Genomic DNA, 24,875 nt, shown 5'->3' with positions numbered 1-24,875 from the left:
TGACAGGCTTGGACACGTGTTCTTGAAAAGTGGTTTGCATGGTTCCTGCAAGCTGATGTGTTAAAAACTGTGTATGTATGCTTGGTTGCATGCTGTCAGGTGTTCATCATACAGTGATGTCCCCAGACAAGTGTTTTGTCACGGTTAGCAACTCATTTGTCACATGTTGGTTAGATGCTCAGGCATATAGTCTGTTGCATGTTTGATCAGACATCACTTCAGGTGTCTGAACAGCATGTCTTCAGTCATGTCTTCTAGACAGCTGTTTGGCCATGTGTTGTGACACATGCTTTGGCATGTTTGACATGTTCTGGTTTTGGACACTGATATGTGACTGAGCAGGCAACCAGATACATTTCTGCTCGCTTTGAACAAGCACTTGACCATGTTTGATCACATTTCGTCCTATCTCTGATGCTGTGTCTAACTGCATGTTTGACAATGTGTTTGGCATACTTGATCCTACCAGTCATCCTCCCATGTCTCTTTCCTGAAATGAGCATTCTTCAATTAATGTCATCTGTGTTAACATGCTATTTGTTTTTCAACCCAGCCTTGGCAGTCTGAGGAAGAAGGCTCTTGGCTTCGAGAATATCCTGTCACCTTGATGCAGTTCTTTCGCTATTTGTATCACAATGTGCCGGACCTTGTTTCCTTATGGATGAGCCCAGAGTTCCTGTGTGCACTGGCAGCAACTGTGTTTCCTTTCAACATACGACCTTACTCTGAGATGGTAGGAAATGCAGTGAGTTTTTTTTTCCTTTCTTTTCCCTTGGATACTATTTTTGAAGATGGATCAATTAATAGTCATGTGAAGATAAAGCTCTAGTTGCCATGCAGAAAAGGGTGGTCTTAAAGGCTGGGCTGGAAATTTTGTACTTGGGTTTTGAAACTGAGAGGGGTGCATGCTCAACTGTTGCTGCACAATGATACCTGAAACTTCATTTTAGAGGGAATGTACACCATTTCTTTTTTTCTAGTAGGCCAGTTTTTTCACATACAGGAATCAAATTAGCTCAGATTTACAGAAGGAAAAAGAGTCAGCTTGTCTTTCTCCTCTCTATTTTGGAGGATGCAATAAAATTGAAAACTGCTTTCTCCTCCTACTTCTGTTGGGGGCTTAACCAATAAAAATATTTCTGTCTGACCTGTAACTGCTGAGTTCAAGCTAGGAGAAGGGTGTGAGTTCATCTTTGATTGCATTGCCACCTTAAGCAGAACTATTACAGATTATTAATTTACGTATACTTTAAGTGTTATTGAAAAGTGCTGCTGTTTCTAGACCATGAAAGGGAAAGAAATAAACTGTTATTGTTAGCTGGCATCTAAAAGTAATCCATGCACTAAGAGCATGGAAGGATAGCTTACTGGTTAGCAAATGCTATAACTAGGGAAGATAATGATAAAATACTGTAGAAAATATTTATTGCTGAAATACTATCTTTTCTATTATGAATAGAAACAGATGATCAGTTTTTACAGATATATGTTGAAGAGTCTTGTAAGGTTGTTGATTTTTGCATTTGAAGTAGATGATAGTTCTTGGAGGAAAAAAAAAAGTGCCATTTTCAAGCTTGTAATGCTGACTTGGCATTGACCTGTGTAAAGAATTTGGAACAGTCTTGCATATCTCCAAGTAGTTTAGTCCTTTCAGTACTAAGTGCACAGGTGAAACTTCGTCTGCCTGACAACTTGAACTCTTCACTATTTGAAGGCTCTTCCGACTCCAAATCTTTTTGCTTCTCCAGCATTTCTGTCTACCCAAATGAGGTAGACTATTCAATTCTGTATGAAATAGATGCTAACTATAGCAACAAAACACGTTAACCTAAGTTCAGCTTTGAGAGAAAATTCTTGACCGATCTTCCAGCCTTTCTCAGATGTGCCATTAAATCCAGAAAGCCTACATTTTTGGGTTTTTCTTCATTTCTTGGGAATTTTCTCATTCTGAAGTAGACAAAAATTCAGAACATTTGGTTACTTCATATGGAAGCTGGTGATGCAATAAGTCTTTTTCAGGGAAGTCATTGTCTCCTCTTGTATTTGGAGGAAGGCATTATCTAAAAATACTTTCTCCTTTTAATTTCTTTTGGACTCGATCACCTTCAGTACTGGGAAAGTAGCTTTTACCGATTATTGCACTCTGATGAAGGTACTGCATTAAAAAAAGGGTGAGTTTGCTTTTGCTACTCTATCACACAAACTTGATAGCCTTTTTCAGTTGGCTTCTATCGTGGTTTTTTGTTCACTGCTTTAGCTGCTAACTTTTTCAGAACTTCTGATTTTTTGCTATGAGAATCTGTATTCTTGCATAGAAATTAAAAATTGCTCCAGAAGTTCTTGTTGGTAAGTATCTCCCACGTGATATGCGATCTCTGGTTCAGGTAACTCATGTGAGCTTTTACTGATTTCTTTTTTCCTCGTCAATCAGCAACTAGAATTTGGATGTTTTGCATGTTGTATATTGGGCACCCGATGCTGAACCTGATGATAATCTTGCTGAAAAAGGCTTATTAGGAAACCAAATATGAAGTGAATAGCCATAGAAAGACATGTAAAGGATAGAAGAGCAAAATGACTGCTGCTAATCTGTTCAGCTCTGGAGTTTTGACATGTTGTTTTTCTCAGGTCACTGATCTTGATGATGAAGTTGGGTCCCCAGCTGAAGAGTTCAAAGCCTTTGCAGCTGATTCTGGCATGAACAGGAGCCAGTCAGAATACTGCAATGTTGGCACCAAGACGTACCTAACTAACCATCCTGCCAAGAAGTTTGTGTTTGACTTCATGCGGGTGCTGATAATTGATAACTTATGTCTCACACCAGCCAGCAAACAGACTCCACTGGTAGATCTTTTGCTAGAGGTAAAACTGATTTTTATGATTTGAACTTAGTGTAACCCTTTTTTCTCCTCAATATTTCTGTTTACCTTCACCTTATCATTCAGTAGAATCTTAAAAACAGTCATGAAGTAAGAGTTTTAGAAAATTGGAACACTCTTGGCTCATAAATAACAGTTTGCTTGCTGTTGTTAATACTTTGGAAAACCTAAGAAAGTAAACACCAGAGGTGTGTGTGTGTTTGTTTGTTTTTCTCAGCCTCCCTTTCAGAATGCTTTCTGGACTTTTTTTCTTCCTCCTGGCATTTGCATGTGTTAGTGACAACCTGAAATGATTGAGCAGACAATCTGTGTGACATTTGTGTTTTTTTTTCTTGCTGCACTGTGTTCTTCCCTCCACACGAGTCCTACTATCAGTTATGTTTGTGGACTCCTTAGTTTTCATTTGGATAGTCAAATGGCTCTGTTAGTTGCCGCACATGTAACTGAGTACGCTGTGTCAAGGTTTTGTTTGTATTTTGTGCTCTCTTTGGAGCTCTTGTTTTGTCATCTTAGTCAATAACTCCATTTGTCTGGAAATGCAGGAAGTGGGTTGCAACAGTCGATGTTCAACAGTGCAGCATGAGAAGTTGCAGCTTTCCTCAAGTTTTATTCTTGCAGAGTATGATTCATTTGTTATACTTCCATTAGCCTGTGACAGCTGTATTGGTTTTGCTCAAAATATAAAATCCCTACCAATCCCTAAAGAAATATTAAGGACTCAGTTTTATTTGTGTTAGATAAAAACAGGTGCCAGGACGTCTGGTGCCATATGCTAAAAAAATTCACGGAGTTGCTACATAATCTTGCTGTTAAACTCTGTTACATTTGGTGACACGTGTGGAAAGCAGCACGCTCTGAATGCTTAGGCAGGCAATGAGGAGTTCAACTGCTGCTTAACTGCACTACTGTATCCACACCTTCTTCAGACTGTGTCTTTTGAAATGTTCAGTTCACATCAGTCCATGTTCTCCTATGACTTAGTTCTTTGTTATGCTGCTGTGTCTCCCTGATTTCTTCCATAGCTGCAGGAATTTTGGAGCATGCTTATACATAATCTTAAAAGTTCCTGAGGTAGCTAGATGTCTCTTTGCTGTCACAAAGCTAAATAAATAAATAAACTTTCAAGAGATGCATTTTTACATGGACATCAGGAAGCATATTTGAGGCCATGGTCATTCTATTGCAGTTGCTTTGCTGCTATTTTAATCTGTTACAGTTTGTCAATGTTAGTTACTGGTCTAGATGGGCAGAAAATAAATATACGGGGTATAAATTGGAGTAATGCTCACTGTAAGACTGCATACAGCTGATGTATACCTGATGTCCATCCCTAAGTTTTTAGATAGAGCCAAGACTTCTTACTGGAGACAAATTACTGTGGAAAAGTAAATGATAGTTCATGAGACTTAAGAAAAACAAAAATTCACCTATAACACCTCCTCTTCCTTTTTGCTCCCTCAGAGATACTCATTTTTTCACTGTGTTTCTTGAATCAGGCTTCCCCTGAAAGATCAACACGAACACAGCAGAAGGAGTTTCAGACGTATGTTTTGGATAGCGTGATGGACCACTTACTTGCAGCTGATGTTTTATTGGGTAATATAGCAATGCTTAATTATCAGTCCCTCTGACTTGAGGGAAAGTTTTCGATATAGATATTAATTTTAATTTTTCTTTATTAATTACCTAATTTGTTAGAAATTTAGTGCCTTCATATTTTTTGTTCTGCCCTTTTCTTTCCTTTGATGTGTAAATGGTACTGCTGTAATTACGTATTCCCTCTCGGTCTCAATTGTGCCAAAGCTATAAAACAGAAGTTTCTAAAAGAAACTGCATTGGGTGAATCTTTTGGATGTAGAAACCTGACAAATTTCAGTCCTGTCAGAAAGAAATACAACTGAGTCTTGTTATCCCAGAATTACCTATCTTGTCCTTCTTGCCTTGGCAGATGATCTGGAGCTTTTGTCAATTTCTTATGGCTGGGACATAGGTTTTTAAAAGTTACCTTAGTTTTCTTTTCTTCCTTTTGTAGAAGCAGCCCAGAAAAATCATCTGGGATTAGTACTCTATTGAACCACCTACCAAAGAAATGCTCAGGAAGAGTTTGAAAAGCTTTTAAGCTGGATGTCAGTAGGATGGGCTGTCCCAGCAGAGCATGGGTATAGATGGTTGTGAGGTGGCCTGTTGGAGTATCTTTGCTCAGGTGCCTGCTTTGATTTCATGGTGGCCTGCTGGACTTGCCAGGAGCTATCAGTCTGCTCTGTATTCGTCCTAGAAGTCCTTGTTAGTACTTTATGTACACCAGGAGCACAATTTTGGTTTTCCTGGGTGTTCCTTCTTCAGAGTTTTGGCTGGCTTCTTCCATGTATGATGCAATCAGCCACTTTGTGTGCAAGTAGTGCCAGAAATTAATAAATCTAAGTGAACCTCAGGCAAAATCAGTACCCGTTGCTTTTCTGTGAGAAATAATCTGGAGCAGACTTTTCTGGCATCCTTCTGTGAAAGCAGTAATTCAAACAGTGATTCTCAAGTTGTGAATTGAGTGTACTCGCACACAAAGTACAGTTTACCTTGAATAGAGTCTCAGGTGATGTTTTAGTCCTCTGTCAGATGTGAATCCAGAAAAGAAACTTAGAGAGTGTTGATGGTTAATATACCTCTCCAAACGGTAAACAAGGGCCTGTAGCAATATCCACAGAGATTTTTGTATTTCACCTTGGTTTGCACAAGATCTTATTAGTTTCAGTAAGCAGATTGGGTTTTAATTCTATGTCAGATATTTTCCTTTTAGATAGCTGCAAAAAGTTAGGTAAGTGTAAAGCTGCGCCATGTATTTTCTAGGGTTGCTGTGGGTGTTTGGTGTGTGCCCTGCCCCTCTTGTTTTGGCCTTTTCACTGTCAATTTCCAGTGATTACTTACCATCAAAGTTCAGCATAGGTAAGTGACAGCCACAAATACAGGCTGTGCAGGGAATGGATTGAAAGCAGCCTTGAGGAGAAGGAGCTGGAAATGTTGGTTGACAAGAAGCTCAACATGACCCGGCAATGTGAGCTTGCAGCCCAGAAAGTCACCCATACCCTGGGCTGCACCAAAAGCAGCTTGGCCAGCAGGGCGAGGGAGGTGATTCTTTCCCTCTGCTCTTCTCTTGTGAGACCCCACCTGGAGTGGTACTATGGTCAGCTTTGGGGACCCAGCACAAGAAGGACATGGATGTATTAGAAAGAGTCCAGAGGAGGCCACAGAGATTATCAAGGGCCTAGGGCACCTTTCCTAGTAAAGACAGGCTGAGGGAATTGGGGTTGTTCACCCTGGAGAGGAGAAGGCTCGAGGGAGACCTTATAGCATCCTCCCAGTGTCTAAAGGGGACTACAGAAAAGCTCTTATAGTCTCCTTTCATCAAGGAGTGTAGTGATAGGACAACATGTAACAGCTTTAAACTAAAAGAGGGTAGATTTAGATTATATATAAGGAAGAAAGTCTTTACTCTGAGGGTGGTGAGGCACTGAAAGAGGCTGTCCAGAGAAGCTGTGGGTGCCCCATCCCTCTAAGTGTCGAAGGCTGGGGTGGATGGGGCTTTGAGCACCCTGGTCCAGTGTAAGGTGTCTCTTCCCATGGCAGTGGGATTGGAACTAGATCATCTTAAAGGTCTCTTCCAGCCCAAACCATTCTATGGTTCTATGACAAGGCTTTAGCTTTTTGACTAGGCTTTAGCTTGACTATCTGACTCTTTTCTTCTCTTTTACAGAATTAGAAAACATAGACTAATGCCAATATACTTATATATTTCTTTTTAATGAAGAAACTTTATTTTGCTGTTACATAGGTGAAGATGCATCTCTGCCTATAACAAGTGGAGGAAGCTACCAAGTGCTGGTGAACAATGTGTTTTATTTTACACAGCGTGTGGTAGATAAGCTTTGGCAGGGCATGTTCAACAAAGAATCCAAACTTCTTGTGGAATTCATAATCCAACTCATTGCACAGGTAACAGTGTTCTCCTATGAGCCTACTAGAAAAAACATTTTCACAATTTACGTTAAAATCCATGGAGTGATGTCACTAAGCAGCCTGTGTACTACTTGGATGGCGCCTTTTGCTAATTGTGCAGCCTGGGTAGCTAACACTCCAAGATTGTAATTGTTCATGTGCTGGTGGCCTGTCTTTGGTTAGCTCATAAGTATGCCTTTTTTTTCTTCTCTTTCACTTTTTAATGAGCATTCCTAGCGTATCTTGTCAGCGTGGAATGCTTTATTATGGGGCAGTTGAGTTAAAACTGCTTTTGGATGAAATTATTATTTTTCTTAAATGCCCGGAAAGCTTCCTAAATTGACCTCAGGAGATTTTTGGAAAGCTTCCTCATGGTCTTTTATTGGAGACTGTTGAAGACTTCTGCTGCTCAAAGTGAGAGAAAATGAAAATAGGCCGATTATTATGGATGTTCAAATTTTAAGTGCATCAGCATCTATTAGTGTCAATTTGGCCCTTGAAATCCCTGGAATTGACACTACCTATTTTGAAAAAACAGCGTGGACCCAACTTGTGCAAAGATTATCTGCCTGTACATTTTTTCAGCTAACATTTGATGATGTGTGGTTTTTTTTGTTTGTTGTGTTTCTATTAGTCAAAAAGAAGATCTCAGGGACTATCACTAGATGCTATTTATCACTGCCTGAACAGGACCATCTTGTATCAGTTCTCAAGAGCCCACAAAACTGTTCCTCAGCAAGTGGCTCTCCTTGATTCTCTGAGGGTCCTTACTGTGAACAGAAACTTAATTTTGGGACCTGGAAATCATGATCAAGAGTTCATCAGCTGCCTAGCTCACTGTTTGATTAACCTGCATGTGGGAAGGTAAGTCTCTCAGACAGAAGTTTATTCCAGAACCAGGGCCGTGACATAAAAATCACCTGTTCCCTCTCAGCTCTGACACCTTGCAAATAAGTCAGCGAATTCCTGACAACAGTTTATAACTTTCAAGTCCATGAAATGCAAGCAAGCTCTAGTGATTCATTTTGAAATAAAATGAAAAAAGTTTGAAGAGCCTGAGTTTAGAGAACAGTCTTACCGCCTTTTACACAGGTATTTTACAATACTAACACAAGTGCTGATCAACCATTATATTACTATGCTTTGACAGTGTGAAATATTTTTTAAGTAGAAAGAAGCTCTAGTGTGAAGTAATTAATAGTTAAAGGGATCAGTCACTAGACTTAGGGTCTATTGAGTATGTGTTCAGTATCTTAGTAATTGGATGTATTCGAATAAGTGAAGAATTAAATTGGATGGACATGACAAATGCTGGTAACACCTGCTTGTCTGCATTGCTACAAAAGCCTGACTGGCATTTTCATTTTTCTTTCCAAAAAGTTGTAGGACTTAGGTTTTATCCCAAGACACTTGGGAAACATGATCCACAAAAACTCTAATGTTTGCCATTCATGGCTTTGGCCACACTGGTGTTTCCTGAAATATTTCTGCTTCCTCCAGCAACATTAGTGTCCACGTCATGTCCTTTTTGAAAAACCTTCAGTTTGACTTGTGACTGCAGATCATCAGAAATCAAGTGGACAGAAATGAAGATAATTGCTGTAGCAGTACACGTTAATCTTTGTAGCGCTTTTATTTGTTTCTGGTGGTTGTTCATTCACTGTGTATTTGTAGCAATGTTGATGGGTTTGGACTGGAAGCAGAAGCCAGGATGACTACTTGGCACATTATGATCCCCTCTGATATAGAGCCAGATGGAGTCTACAATCAAGATGTCAGTGAAGGTAATCTGAGTGATGAATCCACAGATGTCTGCTAATGCTGCTGCTTTATTGTCATCAGTAGTCTTTTACCCTAGTTATACTTTGGGCAGGAGAGTGCGTGTGTGTATAAACACTAAAAACAAACAAAACACTTGAAACACCAAAACAGATACATTCAAAATAAGCTACTGTTTTGTTAATACAGCAAGTGGACTTCATTTTTTTTACTGGACGTGAACTAGAATTAGACTCCTTTATGTGTACTGAATTGAATGCAATGTAAATGGATCCTTTTAAGTGTGTGCCATGCTTCTCTATCTGACAAATCTTACAGGAGCATAGTTAAGACATAACTGTTATAAGATGTTGAATTATTACTCACTGGAACCATTAGGATTTTCCTCTCAAGGGAAACTTATGAACTGGCTGGTAGAAGAAAGGATTGTGGTTTTGCTCTTCTTATATGTATACATTTAATATTTACATACGTGTCTATCAGTGTATACAGATATAAAAAATACTTGTGTGATTTGTGTTTGGAATTGTATGTTTTTATATAGACTGTATATATCTGTAAGATTCTTATCAATCTAGTGTTGTTAATGTACGCATGGGTATGGGAGAAGAATTGCAACTAATTGGAGCCGGTGTTTCAGATTCACAGGGGAAAGAATTTCAAAATTAACTTCTAGATGTGTACGAATAGTGTACAAATGATAAAAAAAGACAGGCTGTTAAAATGCATTTCACAAGTCCTACAAGAAAGGAAGAATGTGGAGTGTAATTGCTTAATCTATTCATTTTGCTACTATAAAAATACAAATTAAATCGGCAGCTTAGAAAACTTGCTGTTTATGGTCTTGTATTTATGCAGGTCGCCAGCTTCTTTTAAAAGCTATAAACAGAGTGTGGACAGAGTTGATTCACAGTAAAAAACAGGTGTTAGAAGAAGTTTTCAAAGTGATGCTACCTGTCAATGATCGTGGCCAAGTGGATATAACTGTTGCAAGAACTTTAATTGAGGAAGCAAGTTTAAAGTGTTGGCAAAATCATTTGGGTAAGTGCAACTGAGGATTTATCTGTCCCAGATGTTAGATTTTCCCAAAGGGAACCACGTGCATTTTTTTACAGTATGGACTTACCTTTTGTGTATTGGTAAATAACCTGTTATAGCTGAACATCTCTGATTCAGAAATGGTACCGGGTATGGGATATACTTACTCTGCCATACGCAGGGCCTGTAGTCAATGGTTTTGCTGATCTCAGCAGCTTCCTGTGTTTGTGTGTGAGCATGTACCAAATAGCATCCTGTGAATTACAGTGGCAGAGGACTGTTTTATTTAGCACCTTTTCATGAGCACTTGCCTTGTGGTGACCTATTAGACCTTACTGAGATTTGGATGTGCCAGACAGGAAGGGAACCCATCTTGAGCATGTCCGGGTGCAGCCTACAAAGTCTCCCCATGGTTGATGAAATTGGAAATGTGCGACCGAACATCATTTCAACGGCAGCAGCGATACTCAGACTTTTCCTTGGCAGTGAAGTCTGTTCAACATAGGAAGCAGCTTTACAGGGAAAGGACCTGGTGGACAAGTTAAGCTCAAGTTAGCTGTGTACCTGTATTAATAAAGGCCAACTGTTGTTGGAATGATTAGTATGAATTCAGACAGCAGATACTCAAAGTTCATCTAAAATTGAGTGGATATAGTCCTTTTACAATGGAATGGTTCTGAAGTAATTTGCTGGAAATACAATACAGCTCAGAGGAAGCAGTCTAGGAGGTTCCTGGAGAGCGTGGAAGATAGCTTCCTGACGGAGCTGGTTAGTGAGCCTACCAGAGGAGTTGCCCCACTAGACCTTCTGTTCACAAACAGAGAGATGTGGTGGTCAGGAGCTGTCCTGGGCAGAGTGACCACGAAATGGTAGAGTTCCCTATTCTTGGAAAAGTCAGGAGGGGGATCAGTAAAACTGCTGTCTTGGACTTCCAGAGGGCAGGCTTTGAGCTGTTCAGGGCAGTGGTTGGCAGAGTCCCTTGAGAGGCAGTTCTGAAGGGCAGAGTAAGTCCAGGAAGGCTAGGCACTCTTCAAGAAGGAAATCTTAAAGGCTCAGGAGCAGTCTATCCCCATGTGCCCAAAGACGAGCCGGCGCGTAAGACAACCAGCCTGGCTGAACAGAGAGCTGTAGCTAGAGCTCAGGAAGAAAAAGAGGGTTTGGAAAAGAGGGCAAGCCACTCAGAAGGACAATAAGGATGTTGTAAGGATGAGTAGGGACAAAATTAGAAAGGCCAAAGCTCATCTGGAGCTTAATCTGGCTACTGCTGTTAAAGATAACAAAAAATGTTTTTATAAATACATGAACGTGAAAAGGAGGACTAAGGAGAATCTCTATCCTTTACTGGATGCAGAGGGAAACTTAGTGACAAGAGATGAGGAAAAGGCTGAGGTGCTTAATGCCTTCTTTGCCTCAGTCTTTAGCAGCAAAACCAGTTGTTCTCTGGATACCCAGTACCCTGAGCTGGTGGAAGGGGATGGGGAGCAGAATGTGGCCCTCACTATCCACGAGGAAATGGTTGGCGACCTGCTACAGCACTTGGATGTACGCAAGTCAATGGGGCCGGATGGGATCCACCCGAGGGAACTGAGAGAACTGGCAGAAGAGCTGGCCAAGCCGCTTTCCATCATTTATCAGCAATCCTGGCTATCAGGGGAGGTCCCAGTCGACTGGTGGCTAGCAAACGTGACGCCCATCTACAAGAAGGGCTGGAGGGTGGACCCAGGAAACTATAGGCCTGTCAGTCTGACTTCAGTGCCAGGGAAGCTCATGGAGCAGATTATCTTGAGTGTCATCACGCGGCACTTGCAGGGCAACCAGGCGATCAGGCCCAGTCAGCATGGGTTTATGAAAGGCAGGTCCTGCTTGACGAACCTGATCTCCTTCTATGACAAAGTGATGTGCTTAGTGGACGAGGGAAAGGCTGTGTATGTGGTCTACCTTGACTTCAGTAAGGCTTTTGACACCGTTTCCCACAACATTCTCCTCAAGAAACTGGCTGCCCTTGGCTTGGACTGGCATACGCTTCGTTGGGTTAAAAGCTGGCTGGGTAGCCAGGCCCAAAGAGTTGTGGTGAATGGAGTCAAATCCAGTTGGAGGCCGGTCACTAGTGGCGTCCCCCAGGGCTCAGTACTGGGGCCAGTCCTCTTCAATATCTTTATCGATGATCTGGATGACGGGATCGAGTGCACCCTCAGTAAGTTTGCAGATGACAGACACCAAGTTAGGTGCACATGTTGATCTGCTCGAGGGTAGGAAGGCTCTGCAGGAGGATCTGGATAGGCTGGACCGATGGGGACCACGGTGGGCTTGGGATTTGGTTGGGTGCTGAACCCGCTATTCACCCGCTCCATGTTTTGGGCTGAGGCCAACTGTATGAAGTTCAACAAGACCAAGTGCCGGGTCCTGCACTTGGGGCACAACAACCCCAAGCAGCGCTACAGGCTGGGAGATGAGTGGTTAGAAAGCTGCCTGGCAGAGAAGGACCTGGGAGTATTGGTAGATAGTCAGCTGAACATGAGCCAGCAGTGTGCTCAGGTGGCCAGGAAGGCCAAGAGCATCCTGGCTTGTATCAGAAACAGTGTGGCCAGCAGGACTAGGGAAGTGATTGTCTCCCTGTACTCGGCTCTGGTGAGGCCACACCTCGAGTACTGTGTTCAGTTTTGGGCCTCTCACTACAGGAAGGACATGGAGGTGCTGGAGTGTGTCCAGAGAAGGGCAATGAAGCTGGTGAGGGGTCTGGAGAACAAGTCTTATGAGGAGCGGCTGAGGGAGCTGGGGTTGTTTAGCCTGGAGAAGAGGAGGCTCAGGGGTAACCTTATCGCTCTCTACAGGTAACTTGAAGGAGGCTCCTTTGGTCTATTCTCCCACGTGCCCAGTGATAGGACAAGGGGGAATGGGCTACAGTTGTGCCAGGGAAGATTTAGGTTGGATATTAGGAAAAACGTCTTTACTGAAAGTGTTAGGCATTGGAATGGGCTGCCCAGGGAAGTGGGTTCAGTCACCATCCCTGGAGGTCTTTAAAAGATGTTTAGATGTAGAGCTTAGGGATATGGTTTAGTGGAGAACTTGTTAGTGTTAGGTCATAGGTTGGACTAGGTGATCTTGGAGGTCTCTTCCAACCTAGATGATTCTGTAGTTGAGGTTAATCTGGATATACAGAAAGCGTTGTTGGAAATATACAGCAATTGTTTTTGTGGTCCGTGTACTTCTAGATATGCTTTGTCCCTGGCTGAATTTTGCTTGCGTTTCCGCTATCTAGCTAATAGTCGGTATTTAAACAAAAATAATAAATAAAGTGTTTTGAGCAGAGTCGAGGATCTTTGGAGAATATATTGGTTTAAGAAAGTAGTAGTGGATTTAAAAGAAGAAAATAATGGAAGCATGTTTTTTTTAAATCAAATTTAATGGATATACAGTGAGGTCCATTAGATGAGTATCGGGAGAACATGAAAATGCTGAGAGCTGAACTAATCTGTGATTTTTACTAAAGTTTTAAAGTAAGCATGCTAGTGTTTCTGGACTTGACAATCAATTGGGATGGCTGTATGTTCACAAAAAGGTGCACTAGCCCACCTAACTTCTCTCAAAATGACATACTTGTGCTGACAGACTAGATAGCAGGGTCATGATGCAGCCCCTTTTTGGGTGTAGAGGGGCACAATGATGACATGCTCGACTGGGTTACTTTTCATTTGTCTGCCATTTATAACACATGGAATAGATTTCTTTATTTTGTAACTTTTGAAAGAAACTGTTTCGTCTGACATTGTCTCCCTTCTTTTGACTGCTCTCTTGGTCTTTAAGGGATGTAACTCAGCAATATGGAAATTGGTTGGAGTGTGGAGGGGAGGGGAGGTGACAACTTTGTTCTACGTACCGATTTTTCACTTATTCAGATGAGGACAGCACTCACAGCTGTTAGACCCTGGTTTTGATAATCAGTGAAAGGTATCATAAATCTGCTCCTCATGTTTCCTTTCAAAATAATAATAAAAAAAAAAATCCCGAATTTCTCTTGGGTATCTTTCCTTCAAAACCAAAACTGAAAAAAAAAACCCACACACCACAACCACAAGAAAAAAAGAAACAACCAAAAAAAACAATGAAAAAGGTTGCTCTGTTTAGTGAAACGGCAATGAGAATCAGAACAGACAGGAAAAAAAAAAAAAAAACAAAACACAACGTAAGATCTTTGTTTTTCAGCCCATGAGAAGAAGTGCATCAGTAGAGGGGAGGCTTTGGTTCCGACCACACAGTCCAAACTTTCACGAGTTAGCAGTGGGTTTGGCCTCTCTAAACTAACTGGTTCCAGGAGAAACCGGAAGGAAAGCGGGCTCAATAAACACAATCTTTCTACACAGGTAATGTCACTCGGTAAAATGCAATCTAAAATCCAGCATCGTATGTTCAGAGATTATGGTAAATATTGCAATATAAATGATCTTTCAGGGTGTCAGGTAAGATCTTGTGCTTGTTTCTTTTCATTGTTGAATATTGAGACTGAGCATTCTCACTTCTGCGTGTCCTAATCCAGCAAGCACAGCTGCTTATCTTTAACATTAAAAGGAGAGTTAAGGTTTTATATATCTGTAATGCTTTACTGCTTTGCTAGTCTGGGTCCTAATTCAGTTTGCCACACCACTTTGTAATGGAAGCCAAGATAGATGCTTGTCCTTTTTCACATCCTACTGCCAAGATGATGTGTTTGGTTTTTTGTTTTTTTTTTTGAAAGTCCTTATAAGCATATTTTATGTATCATGACTATAAACAAATACTGCTTTTCCCTATTTTTATTGTACTACAGAGAAGAGCTCAGCAAAACATTATGTGGTGGTGAAATTGTACATTTGCTTTTCAAACCTGCTTGTGTTTTAAAAAAAAAAAAAAAAAGACTAGAGGGTTAAAGCTGTGTGATTTCTGTCAGAAAGTACTTGGTAGGGCATTGTAAGGAGTTAATATACAATACTTTGGGCATTGAAAACAAAGGAAAGACGGGTCTGAAAGTTTTGTAGGATGGAGTTCTTACTGTAATTAGCACTTGGAACAGCAGGGAGACTTTAGGTCATGGAGAGCATGTGTATTCCTGCCAGAAAGAAATGTGTAACTGCTATTGATTCATCAGGAGTTATTAGTGTCCTGTGTAAGTTGAAAAATAGCTTGCCTTTTCACTTACTGGTCTGAAAATCATGCAGTGGACTTGATACAATAAAGAATTCTCAGTGTTATCAGTCCTTTTTCTGGTGAACACATGAAAATGAAAAGGAAGAAACCCAAAAACTGAGCTGACAGGAATGGTTGTTAGGCATATCAGCAAGGGAGCAGGGTGTGAAAACAGGTATGTGTCAGTACGGAATGATAGCTGTAAGGGTTTCCGTCAAATTGGGCAGCATCCACAAAATATTACCTGGAAATGGAGAAAAGTAGTAATTTTTGTCATCTAGTGCCTCTCTTTAGCTGTTTGAGAATTTTCTGAACCATTAATCATGTGCTTTCAATATTTGCCAAATGTTTGCCAGTTTATCTTAAATAATGTCCCTGTACGTGAGTTTGCTGCCTTAAAAGCAACCAGCAACCAAACAAAATAAAACAAAAAACGTAAAACACCCTTAAAAATATTTTTGCATGCAGTAGTTTGAAATTAATCCAGAATATATTTTAGGAAACTAGTCTTTTTGAACAAGTTAGCAAGGTGATGGATTCATGGGCTTTCCATTCAAACAAAGCCTAAGCCTGCTTTTATAAACTCTGATTCTGTCTGTCTCCTTATCTTCTGTTAGGAAATTTCCCAGTGGATGTTTACTCACATTGCAGTGGTTCGGGACCTGGTTGATATGCAGTATAAGGAATATCAGGAGGTATGGTTCAGAGGACTACCTGAAACTGATATTTTTGACATGTTAGGCTGTACAGATCCTGTTTCTCAGTATGTGGCTTATAAAATACTAGGAGGTTGGTGATTAAATGCTTAAATGTATAGATGCTATTGTTATTTTAGGGGTGTTTCTTTAATGCAGTCAAATAAAGCTAATTTTGATTTCATTGCAGCAGTAGTACCTAAGTTAAATCTTAAGTTTTTCATATACTGTTTTAAAAAGCCTGCATGCTCTAGCATGTTTCCATCTTTTTTTTTATTCAAAAGAGTACTTAGGCTTCTTGAAAAAAAATAGCAGAAGACACAGGAAAGCATTGTGTACAAATGCTACATTTATAGTAGTACAAACAAAGTTTTACGGTACCTTTTTCAAATTATTATGCGGCGATAGAAAGATGATGCTCTGTGCCTTCTAGAACAAAATCATTGCACCCTGCATTTTCTTTCAAGCATCCCCACAGTCCTTTGGTTCAAAATATTTGCTGAGATGTGTTCTAAAAGTCTAAGAAATCAGCTTCCCAGAAGTTCAAGTTATTGAAAGTGACTAGCAAAAATCCACCAGATAAGCTTTGCTTTGTTCAGTTTCCCTCTTCTGTTCAAATGTAGGCAGGAAAAGCATCTGAAGTTATCTTTTTTCAATTCCTAAAATCCCGTTTCAAAATCAGTGTATTAATGTCGCATTTTTTTTCATATTTGCTGTTTACAAATGCATTCAATTATAGGTAAAAACCAAAAGCAGAGTTCATTTGTTGTTTTTTTCCTCTTATGCTTAGAAGAATACAATGTGAATCTTGCTTTTATAGTAGCTGAGACTGGAAAGCGCGTTAGGGTGCATAATAAAATGCTACTGTAGTTTTCAGTTGCAAGGTTTTCTGTAATGTAGTGAAAATGACTTTGCTCGCATCAGATGCAGGCTTAAAAACATCACTGTTAATGCATATGGAAATATCTTTGTATTCAGCGTCAGCAGAATGCATTAAAATATGTGACAGAAGAGTGGTCTCAAATCGAGTATGAGTTACTACGAGAGCGAGGTCTGTGGGGTCCCCCCATCGGTTCCCATCTTGACAAGTGGATGTTGGAGATGACTGAGGGTCCCTGTAGAATGAGGAAGAAGATGGTTCGAAATGACATGTTTTATATTCAGTATCCCTACATGCCTGAAGCTGAACAAGAAACAAACTTTCTGGTAAGTAATTCAGCATTTCATTATGAGTAATTTCATTCCCAGTTGTAAAATCCACTTTAAAAAAAAAAAAAAAAGTTTCTCTTAAGCCTATTTTACTCTGTTGGTTTACCAACATGCCTGTTAGCCCTAAATGGTTGGTAAGGTCCAGTTATTCTTTGTAGTATATTTCGTGGTGGGACTGACCTGCTCACCACTCAAAACTGAGTGAATTGGAAAGCTCTACTGGTTCCAGCATGAGATGTGGTGTGTATGCATTAGCCAAGCGAGCATGCCGGTGAACACCAGAAGCGTCTTCATGAGCACCAAGAGGCTATGAAATGCCATACCTATGGATGGGAGGTTTCAATCAGAGTTCTTGGCGTAGTGCTACATAACAGTTGAAACAGATCTGAAAAAAAGCAAAAACCAAATAGGCCTACTGGCCTTCATTTGGATGTACTTCTTTCACTGATAATCTGTGAATATGAACATTGGCTACTTGGGCAGAAATGTATGTGGCCTTGGAAAGCTTGGCAGTTCGTTTCTCTTTGCTTTGGAACAGCATCTTGAGGAAATGGAGCAGTCTTTGTGTCTTTTAGGCATGCATGTATGTATGCATGCAGGATTTTTTTTTCCTTAAATCAAGAATAAAAGCCATGGTACTTAAGAAGCACAAACAAAAGAATACTGTACAGCCAACTTTACACCACTAGGTGTATTTGTCTACTTGTTATGACACAGAATAGTTTTAGCAACAGTTAAGTTCACAGAAAGCGGAGAACATATGCCTTCTTCTAAAAGTGTTCTTTTTCTGATGTGTATACTTAATGACCTGTTTTCAGTCTGACCTCTCAAGTAGACTTCCTGAGACATCTGATGATGGCATTCCTCAAAAGGTAAAGAAACACACACTGAGAGAATGTAAAATAATCACAACTTTTACAGCTGCTCCTGCATGTTGGGCAATCTTAATGACTGCTTCTACATTTGGCTTTCAACTTGCTCTTTCAGTATTTCCAGGCCTGAAGGTGGTGTTTTCCGTATTCACATTAGAAGATGTTACTGTGCTCTCCTCAGCTTTCACCTAATACAACTTTCTGTAGATCTTAACTTTTTTGCTGCACACTAACAGGCTGTGTTGGACTGTGCTGTCACTGTTCTCACTGTGTTCAGAGTTGTGGCTTGGGGTCTGAACTAATGGTCTACAGAACATGTTTAGTAATGGGCAAAGTGATCATTGGGAAGCACTGCTAGGAAAATGGATGTTGTTTGCAAAGGGGACCTGGTGAGCAGGGGTTTTTCCCCTTTCTATTCATAATGGTCTGAAAGAGGCCTATTTTTGTTAGCACCACATTTGTTAACCCAATTTTGTCGTTCCTGATCGTCTTCATTTTTATTATTAATGATATGTACGCAGTTGTTTCAAAATACGAATCCTACCTTAGAAGTACCAGATCTGTTAGGAACTGACTGCCCTGCAAGCATTTCTCTCTTACGATGCTTCTCTATGAAATTACAGTTAGTCTTGCCCATCACTAAGTATAGTGCACAATGTGCATTCACTGATTTGAATTACATTCAGCAATGAACTAATACACATAAATGAAAGTAATTGCTATATAGAAAATCAAATATAATTTGTTACTGATTTCTTCATGTTAGCAGTGCTAGTTTGGATTTTTCTTTGTAGAATTTACGTTACTACAGAGGTGTTAAAGGGTGAAGACTTACTGGAGCCCAACTCGGCAAATCAGATCACAGTGCTATACATCTTGGATTTCTGGGGCAGGCAATTTGACCTGAAATAAGGAATCTCCATGTTGCTGCTCTTAATTGCTTAGTCATCCCAAACATCTACTTGTAATAAAGCTGTTTTGTTTTTATGGGTCACTTAGTTTCCTGCTACATCATCACACAGATGGACAGCAACAAAAAAAGAACATCACATTTTATGTATTTGCAGTTACAACTGCAGAATTGAACGAGGAAAAGTCTTAATTGAAACAGCAACTAATATTCTGCAGTTGCACATAATTTAAAGCATTTATCTGAATTTATAATATTCCATTATTATCTCAATCTAATTTGAAGAATCATGGGGTATATTGCTACAAAGTAACAATTTGTTTTTGTGTTGGAGAGCTGAACATGTTCACAAACTGAGCTTTCTAGAGTTAGGGTGTTGGCGTTAAATAGTACTCAGAGAAGATTTTTAACTGAAGTATAACAATAATGGGTTTTCTTCTGTCCAGGTGCATCAGTTTGTTTTAATTTTGGAAAAGTTCTTGGCTGTGTAATTGCTCTTATCCCCATCTGTCTCTCCAGTGATGTTGCTGACCTTGTCCTCATTTACTGGTTACTTTGATTTCTAATATTAATTCTATAATCAAAAGAGGAATGTAAGAATTAACCTGCTAAAAGAAAGCCAACAACACACCATCACCATAGTGAAACATATCATAATCCATTGTGCTTATCCAAAGATATAAATGATGCTTGATGAATTACTTCACTTAAAATAATCCTCTTGTGCCAGTTGCCTGCCTGCAGGCCTTCAAAATCTGTATTAAAAAAAAAAAAAGAAACAACTGAATTAATTAAGAATTTTTGAGCCTTCAAAACAAGTCTCTGGCTGCTTTTAGTTCATATCAACCTCCACTTATTTTCATCTTGTCTTGAGGAAAATTTTTACTCAAACTACACTTAGCAATGAATTTGGCTGTCTAATGAATGAACTGTAGGGAGTGATGAAAGGTTGTGAAATGGCCATTTGATCTATCAATCTTAGAGCAAAAGTATCCCAGCAGTCTTTTGTGACAGTTCATAACATACTGACCACACTTAATACGTCTCCGTGTTGTAGGCTTAGCAGCAGGTATTTCTGCAAACCCATCATTACTTCAGTGGTTCAAAAGCTCCCTTGCAAATTAGATGATTTATTGGATCTAATGAAGAGTCTCTGTTTTTGTATGTTTTGTTGTATATCTGCACACGCACAAAGCACTTAGTGGGCATGCCCTGTGCTGCACACAGTGTTCCTGAAACTTGTTTACTGAAGCAAGCGAGGAGTTGACTGACTAAGCGATTGTGTTCAATTATTTCTAAGAAACCTGCTCGCTACCGAAGGGCTATAAGTTATGACAGTAAGGAGTACTACATGCGCCTGGCTTCTGGAAACCCTGCAATCTTCCAGGACACCATAGAAGAAAATACAGTGGGTGAAACCACTCAGCAGGAGCCAGAACACGGAGAGGACACAATTGCAAGAGTCAAAGGTTAGATCATTTCTTTTGTCCCAAACTATTCTCTTTAAATTTATCTGCCTTTCTATCTTCTCTTGCATTCATGTTGGAATAAACATAAGGATCTTGTGGAACTCTATTTTCTGTCTTAGCATTGGATCAGCAGTTTTAAACTTCAAAAGGTTTTGCACAGCGAATTTTTGTGTTTTTTTTTATTCATCTTTGTTCTTCTTTTCCAGGCCTAGTGAAGCCTCCCCTGAAACGATCTCGCTCTGCTCCTGATGGAGGAGATGATGAGAACCAGGAGCAATCACAAGATCAAGTTGTTGAGGGGAGTTCAATTGATGAAGAGGAGAAGACTGACAATACAACTTTGCTTCGACTTCTTGAAGAAGGAGAGAAGGTACTGTGTACTGCAAACAGACTAAGCACTTACTGTATTGGAATTTCTGCCCTGCATGTAGCAAGCACAAATAAACACCCTAAATAGCTTCCCTGATCTAAAGCTGCACCTGCTTAATATTCCATTAGCTTCTTCTTGCAGCATCCTTGAAACCAAATGTGTACTTGAGTTCAAAGAGGTCCTGAGCCCAAAACCCATGTACTGGAAACGTTCCTGCTTTGCTTCTGCCTGCTATGGAGAATTCAACCTGTCGTAGAACTGAAGTTGCAAGCTATCCTGTGATTGGATTATTACACTGTCAACCTAATGAGACCCCGTAAAGGAAATATACGTTGAACATGTAAATACTGTACATGATAGACTTTCTAAGTAATTCTTGTAATCATTAGAATGAAAAATTTTGACAGTGAATGTTTTATCCCGAGGAACTGTGTTCAAAGGCTGTTCTGGTTATTCAGTGTTTCAGACTGTCTGTCTGAAGTATACCACTAAATAGATTTGGGATCAAGGTTGAAAGGGCTCTAGGTTGCAAAATACACCCAAGAAGCAAAGCGAGAGTGGACAAGTCAGTAAACATAGAAATCTATACTATATGACGGAGGCTTTATTTAAACTGCCTTTGAAATCAGTGGTCACAAAGGTGATTTCCATCTTCAATTAACAGGAAAAATAGTAGAATTTTTGCTGTATCCACAAGTAATAAAGCACTGTTTAGGCTTTTTTATAACAAAGCAATGGTCTGAGTCTGAGCTTGCTGACCTGCTTTTTGCTCACCGCATGTTTTTCGTTTCAGATTCAGCATATGTACCGCTGTGCTCGGGTTCAGGGCCTTGACACTAGCGAAGGGCTTCTTCTCTTTGGGAAAGAGCACTTCTATGTGATTGATGGATTTACCATGACCGCCACCAGAGAAATACGGGATATTGAGACACTGCCTCCAAAGTGAGTGGTTTAATAAAGAGTTTCATCAGTCTTTAGTAGGTGAACAACATGTATTTAATGAGATTCTTTTGAGTCAACTACAAAAACATGTCAGATTGTGGAAGATCTCGGGAGCAGATTCTTCTGTTGCTCACAAAATGCAAAATGTGGTGTGTGGTGTATCATGAAATAAGTTTTTTCAATAGCTGGACTCTCACAAAGATGAAAAAAATATTTTTTATAATTCATGTTCTTTTAAATCACTTTCCTGTATATGCTCCACCTACAGGATGCATGAGCCTATCATACCTAGGGGAGCAAGGCAAGGTCCAAGTCAACTCAAAAGAACGTGCAGCATTTTTGCCTATGAAGATATCAAGGAAGTACATAAAAGGAGATATCTTTTGCAGGTAACTTGGACACAGTATTTAGATTGAGGTGCCAACTTTGGAATTTTAACAAAGTAAAATAGGTATCAGATGCGTATTTGGCAAGCGAAAGCTGTTTGTTGTGTTGAAATTGAAGAGATTAAGCCTAGCATCTGATCTGAACCATGTTTGGCTTGCTATAGTTTATTGTGTGAATTAGTGAATTGTAGCATTCTGAAAAGAGAACGGTTGGCCGCACTAAGCAGTGTGTGTTGCAATAAGTTTGAATCATGTGTCACTTGGTGTGACTAAACTGGCCTACTTCTGACCTTCAGAGGTGACAAGCAAAGGTGTTAGTGGTGACATATGTTTGTCTTGTTTGTTTTCAGCCAATTGCAATTGAAGTTTTCTCAGGGGATGGACGGAACTATCTTCTGGCTTTCCAGAAGGGGGTTAGAAATAAAGTTTATCAAAGGTATTGTAAAATAACTTAAGTTACAATATTTAATCTGAATATTTGCAATTATTTGTTTTGAGCAATATTTGGAACTACAGTGATCTGACAATGAGAAGTAGGTTGCAAGTAGTGTGAGACACTGCATAATCCTGTAGCAAACTTAATACTGCAGAGAAGAGCCACTTGGAAGCGCTAATGTCTGCACGCCAAACTTGATGTACGTGATTAGTTTGAGATACATGACTCAGTGAATGTGGGTTTAGAGAGAAAAGGGCTATTCCAATTTTTCTGAAGATGTTATGTAGCTGCTCAAAATTAGGCCACTAATTGTACCAAATGTGTTCTAAGTATGAGACAAACCTAGAACAGACACGCTAACCTTAAACTCCATTTAACTGTTGATGCAGGTTTTTGGCTGTGGTGCCATCTCTAACTGACAGTTCGGAGTCAGTGTCCGGACAGAGGCCAAACACCAGTGTAGAACAAGGGTAAGCAATACCATTCCTTACCAGTTTTTTGGCTTAATGGTTTCCAATACACGATGTTTACGTTAGGGTCCAGTTGCCCTGGGGAGTATTGCAACCTCTGTTTAAAACTGGGCATTACCAAATAAATAAGAAAACAGTGATTTTATGTTCCAGCTACTTTTAACGTTTTAGTATCACTGGCGGCATTGGTATATCTTCCTACAAATAAATACATGTTACCAGGATTAATGTTGTTGGTATACAGGTACGTTCTGAAAGGAACTGGAGTACCAAGACCATTTGGCTTGTCCAAGTTTTTAAACATATTTTCCTCAGCAGCAGCCCATCAGTTTTATTTGTATGTGCACTGAAATGCATGGATAATGTGCATTATTATGTCAGTCTGTGTTCAGAAACAAAATAAGTACTACTAATGCAAAAAGGAACTGTCTGATTTGTTTAAATGTAAAAATTTACAAGTTTTAATCTTTACACTTTGAATTGTCTTGTAAAGATTTAACACAGGTCTTATTGGTAAGTTAGAAAATGTACTTCATTCTTCTTCCTGTTAGGTCTGGATTGCTTAGCACTTTAGTGGGAGAAAAATCTGTTACCCAAAGATGGGAAGTAAGTATAAATTCTTTTTATATTAAATTGCACTTTTTGTAGCGATACATAAGTAATGCATATAAGTTGCATACTCTTGCTAGAACAACTGGAATATACTGCTTTAGAAAATGTATCTCTGTATTGTAATGGGTTATATTTCATGATATCATCATCATCAAATAGTAAATGGTTCTACCGTAGAAGTGTAAGCTTAGAGTAGGCATTGTAACATTGAAATAAGTTTCATATATTTGGAGAGAGCTGAACATCTTGAAAGTCTGGCAGCTTAGTTGATTATTACCAAGCGGACTGTTCAACACTGTTATGTCTTCCTTCAGAGAGGAGAAATCAGTAACTTCCAGTACCTGATGCACTTAAACACTCTGGCAGGCAGATCATATAATGATCTTATGCAGTACCCTGTCTTTCCCTGGATCCTCGCAGACTATGATTCAGAGGTAAATAAAATATCTTGTCAACTTAGTAGTAATCTTTTACGCATTTGATGCTTGTAAATACTACAGCTGGCTTGCACTGCCTTGGTAAAACAGTCTTATCCGTATTTGTAGTCTTTAGATTTTATCTGTTTTACAATGTCCAGCCCACGCTATGAGTGAGTAGGATATTAGAGGTGCTTAGCTGTCCCATGCAGGCGGGTCCTTGCCCATCCTCATTTTACAGCTATTGGGCTGTGCACAGGTGCATAGCATGTTCTAAGGCAATTGCTTCTCCTTCATGTAACAATGTGCAAGACTGCAGTGGTTCCTGTAAGTCTGCAGTAGTTTTCTGCACTGTATCCTGAAGGATGTCATGCCTATAGAGAAAGCATTCATTTTTTAAATAGAATTGGTGTTCATTTTATTTTAAAAGGAATTGGACCTTACAAATCCCAGGACATTCAGAAACCTGGCCAAGCCCATGGGAGCTCAAACAGAAGACCGGTTAGCCCAGTACAAAAAACGATACAAAGACTGGGAAGATCCCAATGGTAAGCAACGATATATCCTGCAGGAAAAAGAGAGGGGCAAGTGCCTGCCATGTGATGGGAGGGAGTCATGGATTTTTGTTATAAGGGTCAAGAGTTCTGGATTTGGATATACAGAGCTCTACCATGTGGGTGTTGTTTTTTTTGTGTGTGTGACTTTGCTTCAATTTAATACTTGTTTCTAAGGGGTGGTGACGATGGTATGTTTGTTGTTGTCCCATTGTTGTTTTTATAAAAATCTGAACAGCATGTTTTTATATGCAAAATTGAAGAGAAAACAGTTGTATATTGAGAACAGTTCAACCTTGTCTAAATGTTAGATATGGGCAAGTACATACTAAGCATGCAGTCAGTTGTCTCCTTGACTAATGTTTGAATGCTGCTATAAGACAATAAATTGTACAGAGGATTATGAGTACTTTTGCATTATCAGGGCTCTAGCTTTTTCATTCCTTAGTTTAATGAATATTTTTCTGTTAAGGAAGCATCTTTTTCTTTGCTACCCACCCCCCAAAAGAAATACATGTACTGTTATGTTCTTAAGTTTGTAATGCTTCCAAGTGATAAGCAATTGAGTTGCGTATTCTCCATTTAGAGTTTCCTTATCTATTGAAAATAAAACTTGTGAGTTTGTCAAAACAGCTATGATATGCGATAGTTATTTTTCTGCACTTTTATACGCAGCACAAGCTTGTTTAAC

At 39.7% G+C, this 24,875-nt stretch overlaps 1 protein-coding gene across 2 annotated transcripts in view; it reads left to right on the top strand.

Moving 5' to 3' along the window:
* WDFY3 (WD repeat and FYVE domain containing 3) overlaps positions 1 to 24,875 on the top strand; it is a 183,338-nt gene that overhangs the window by 127,775 nt on the left and 30,688 nt on the right. For both annotated transcript variants that reach the window (XM_050710491.1, XM_035539517.2), the window contains exons 33-52: positions 554 to 733; positions 2,629 to 2,862; positions 4,376 to 4,475; positions 6,703 to 6,863; positions 7,501 to 7,730; positions 8,541 to 8,650; positions 9,504 to 9,686; positions 13,887 to 14,044; positions 15,461 to 15,538; positions 16,517 to 16,744; positions 17,566 to 17,619; positions 19,830 to 19,998; positions 20,205 to 20,368; positions 21,162 to 21,310; positions 21,579 to 21,699; positions 22,047 to 22,132; positions 22,522 to 22,602; positions 23,154 to 23,208; positions 23,529 to 23,648; positions 24,061 to 24,178. In XM_050710491.1, the coding sequence (XP_050566448.1) occupies positions 554 to 733; positions 2,629 to 2,862; positions 4,376 to 4,475; positions 6,703 to 6,863; positions 7,501 to 7,730; positions 8,541 to 8,650; positions 9,504 to 9,686; positions 13,887 to 14,044; positions 15,461 to 15,538; positions 16,517 to 16,744; positions 17,566 to 17,619; positions 19,830 to 19,998; positions 20,205 to 20,368; positions 21,162 to 21,310; positions 21,579 to 21,699; positions 22,047 to 22,132; positions 22,522 to 22,602; positions 23,154 to 23,208; positions 23,529 to 23,648; positions 24,061 to 24,178 (2,779 nt within the window). The remainder of the gene's footprint in view (positions 1 to 553; positions 734 to 2,628; positions 2,863 to 4,375; positions 4,476 to 6,702; positions 6,864 to 7,500; positions 7,731 to 8,540; positions 8,651 to 9,503; positions 9,687 to 13,886; positions 14,045 to 15,460; positions 15,539 to 16,516; positions 16,745 to 17,565; positions 17,620 to 19,829; positions 19,999 to 20,204; positions 20,369 to 21,161; positions 21,311 to 21,578; positions 21,700 to 22,046; positions 22,133 to 22,521; positions 22,603 to 23,153; positions 23,209 to 23,528; positions 23,649 to 24,060; positions 24,179 to 24,875) is intronic.

This window comes from Cygnus atratus, chromosome 4 (assembly GCF_013377495.2).
Source record: "Cygnus atratus isolate AKBS03 ecotype Queensland, Australia chromosome 4, CAtr_DNAZoo_HiC_assembly, whole genome shotgun sequence".
NCBI lineage: Eukaryota > Metazoa > Chordata > Aves > Anseriformes > Anatidae > Cygnus > Cygnus atratus.
This window is presented reverse-complemented; position numbering and strand designations above follow the sequence as displayed.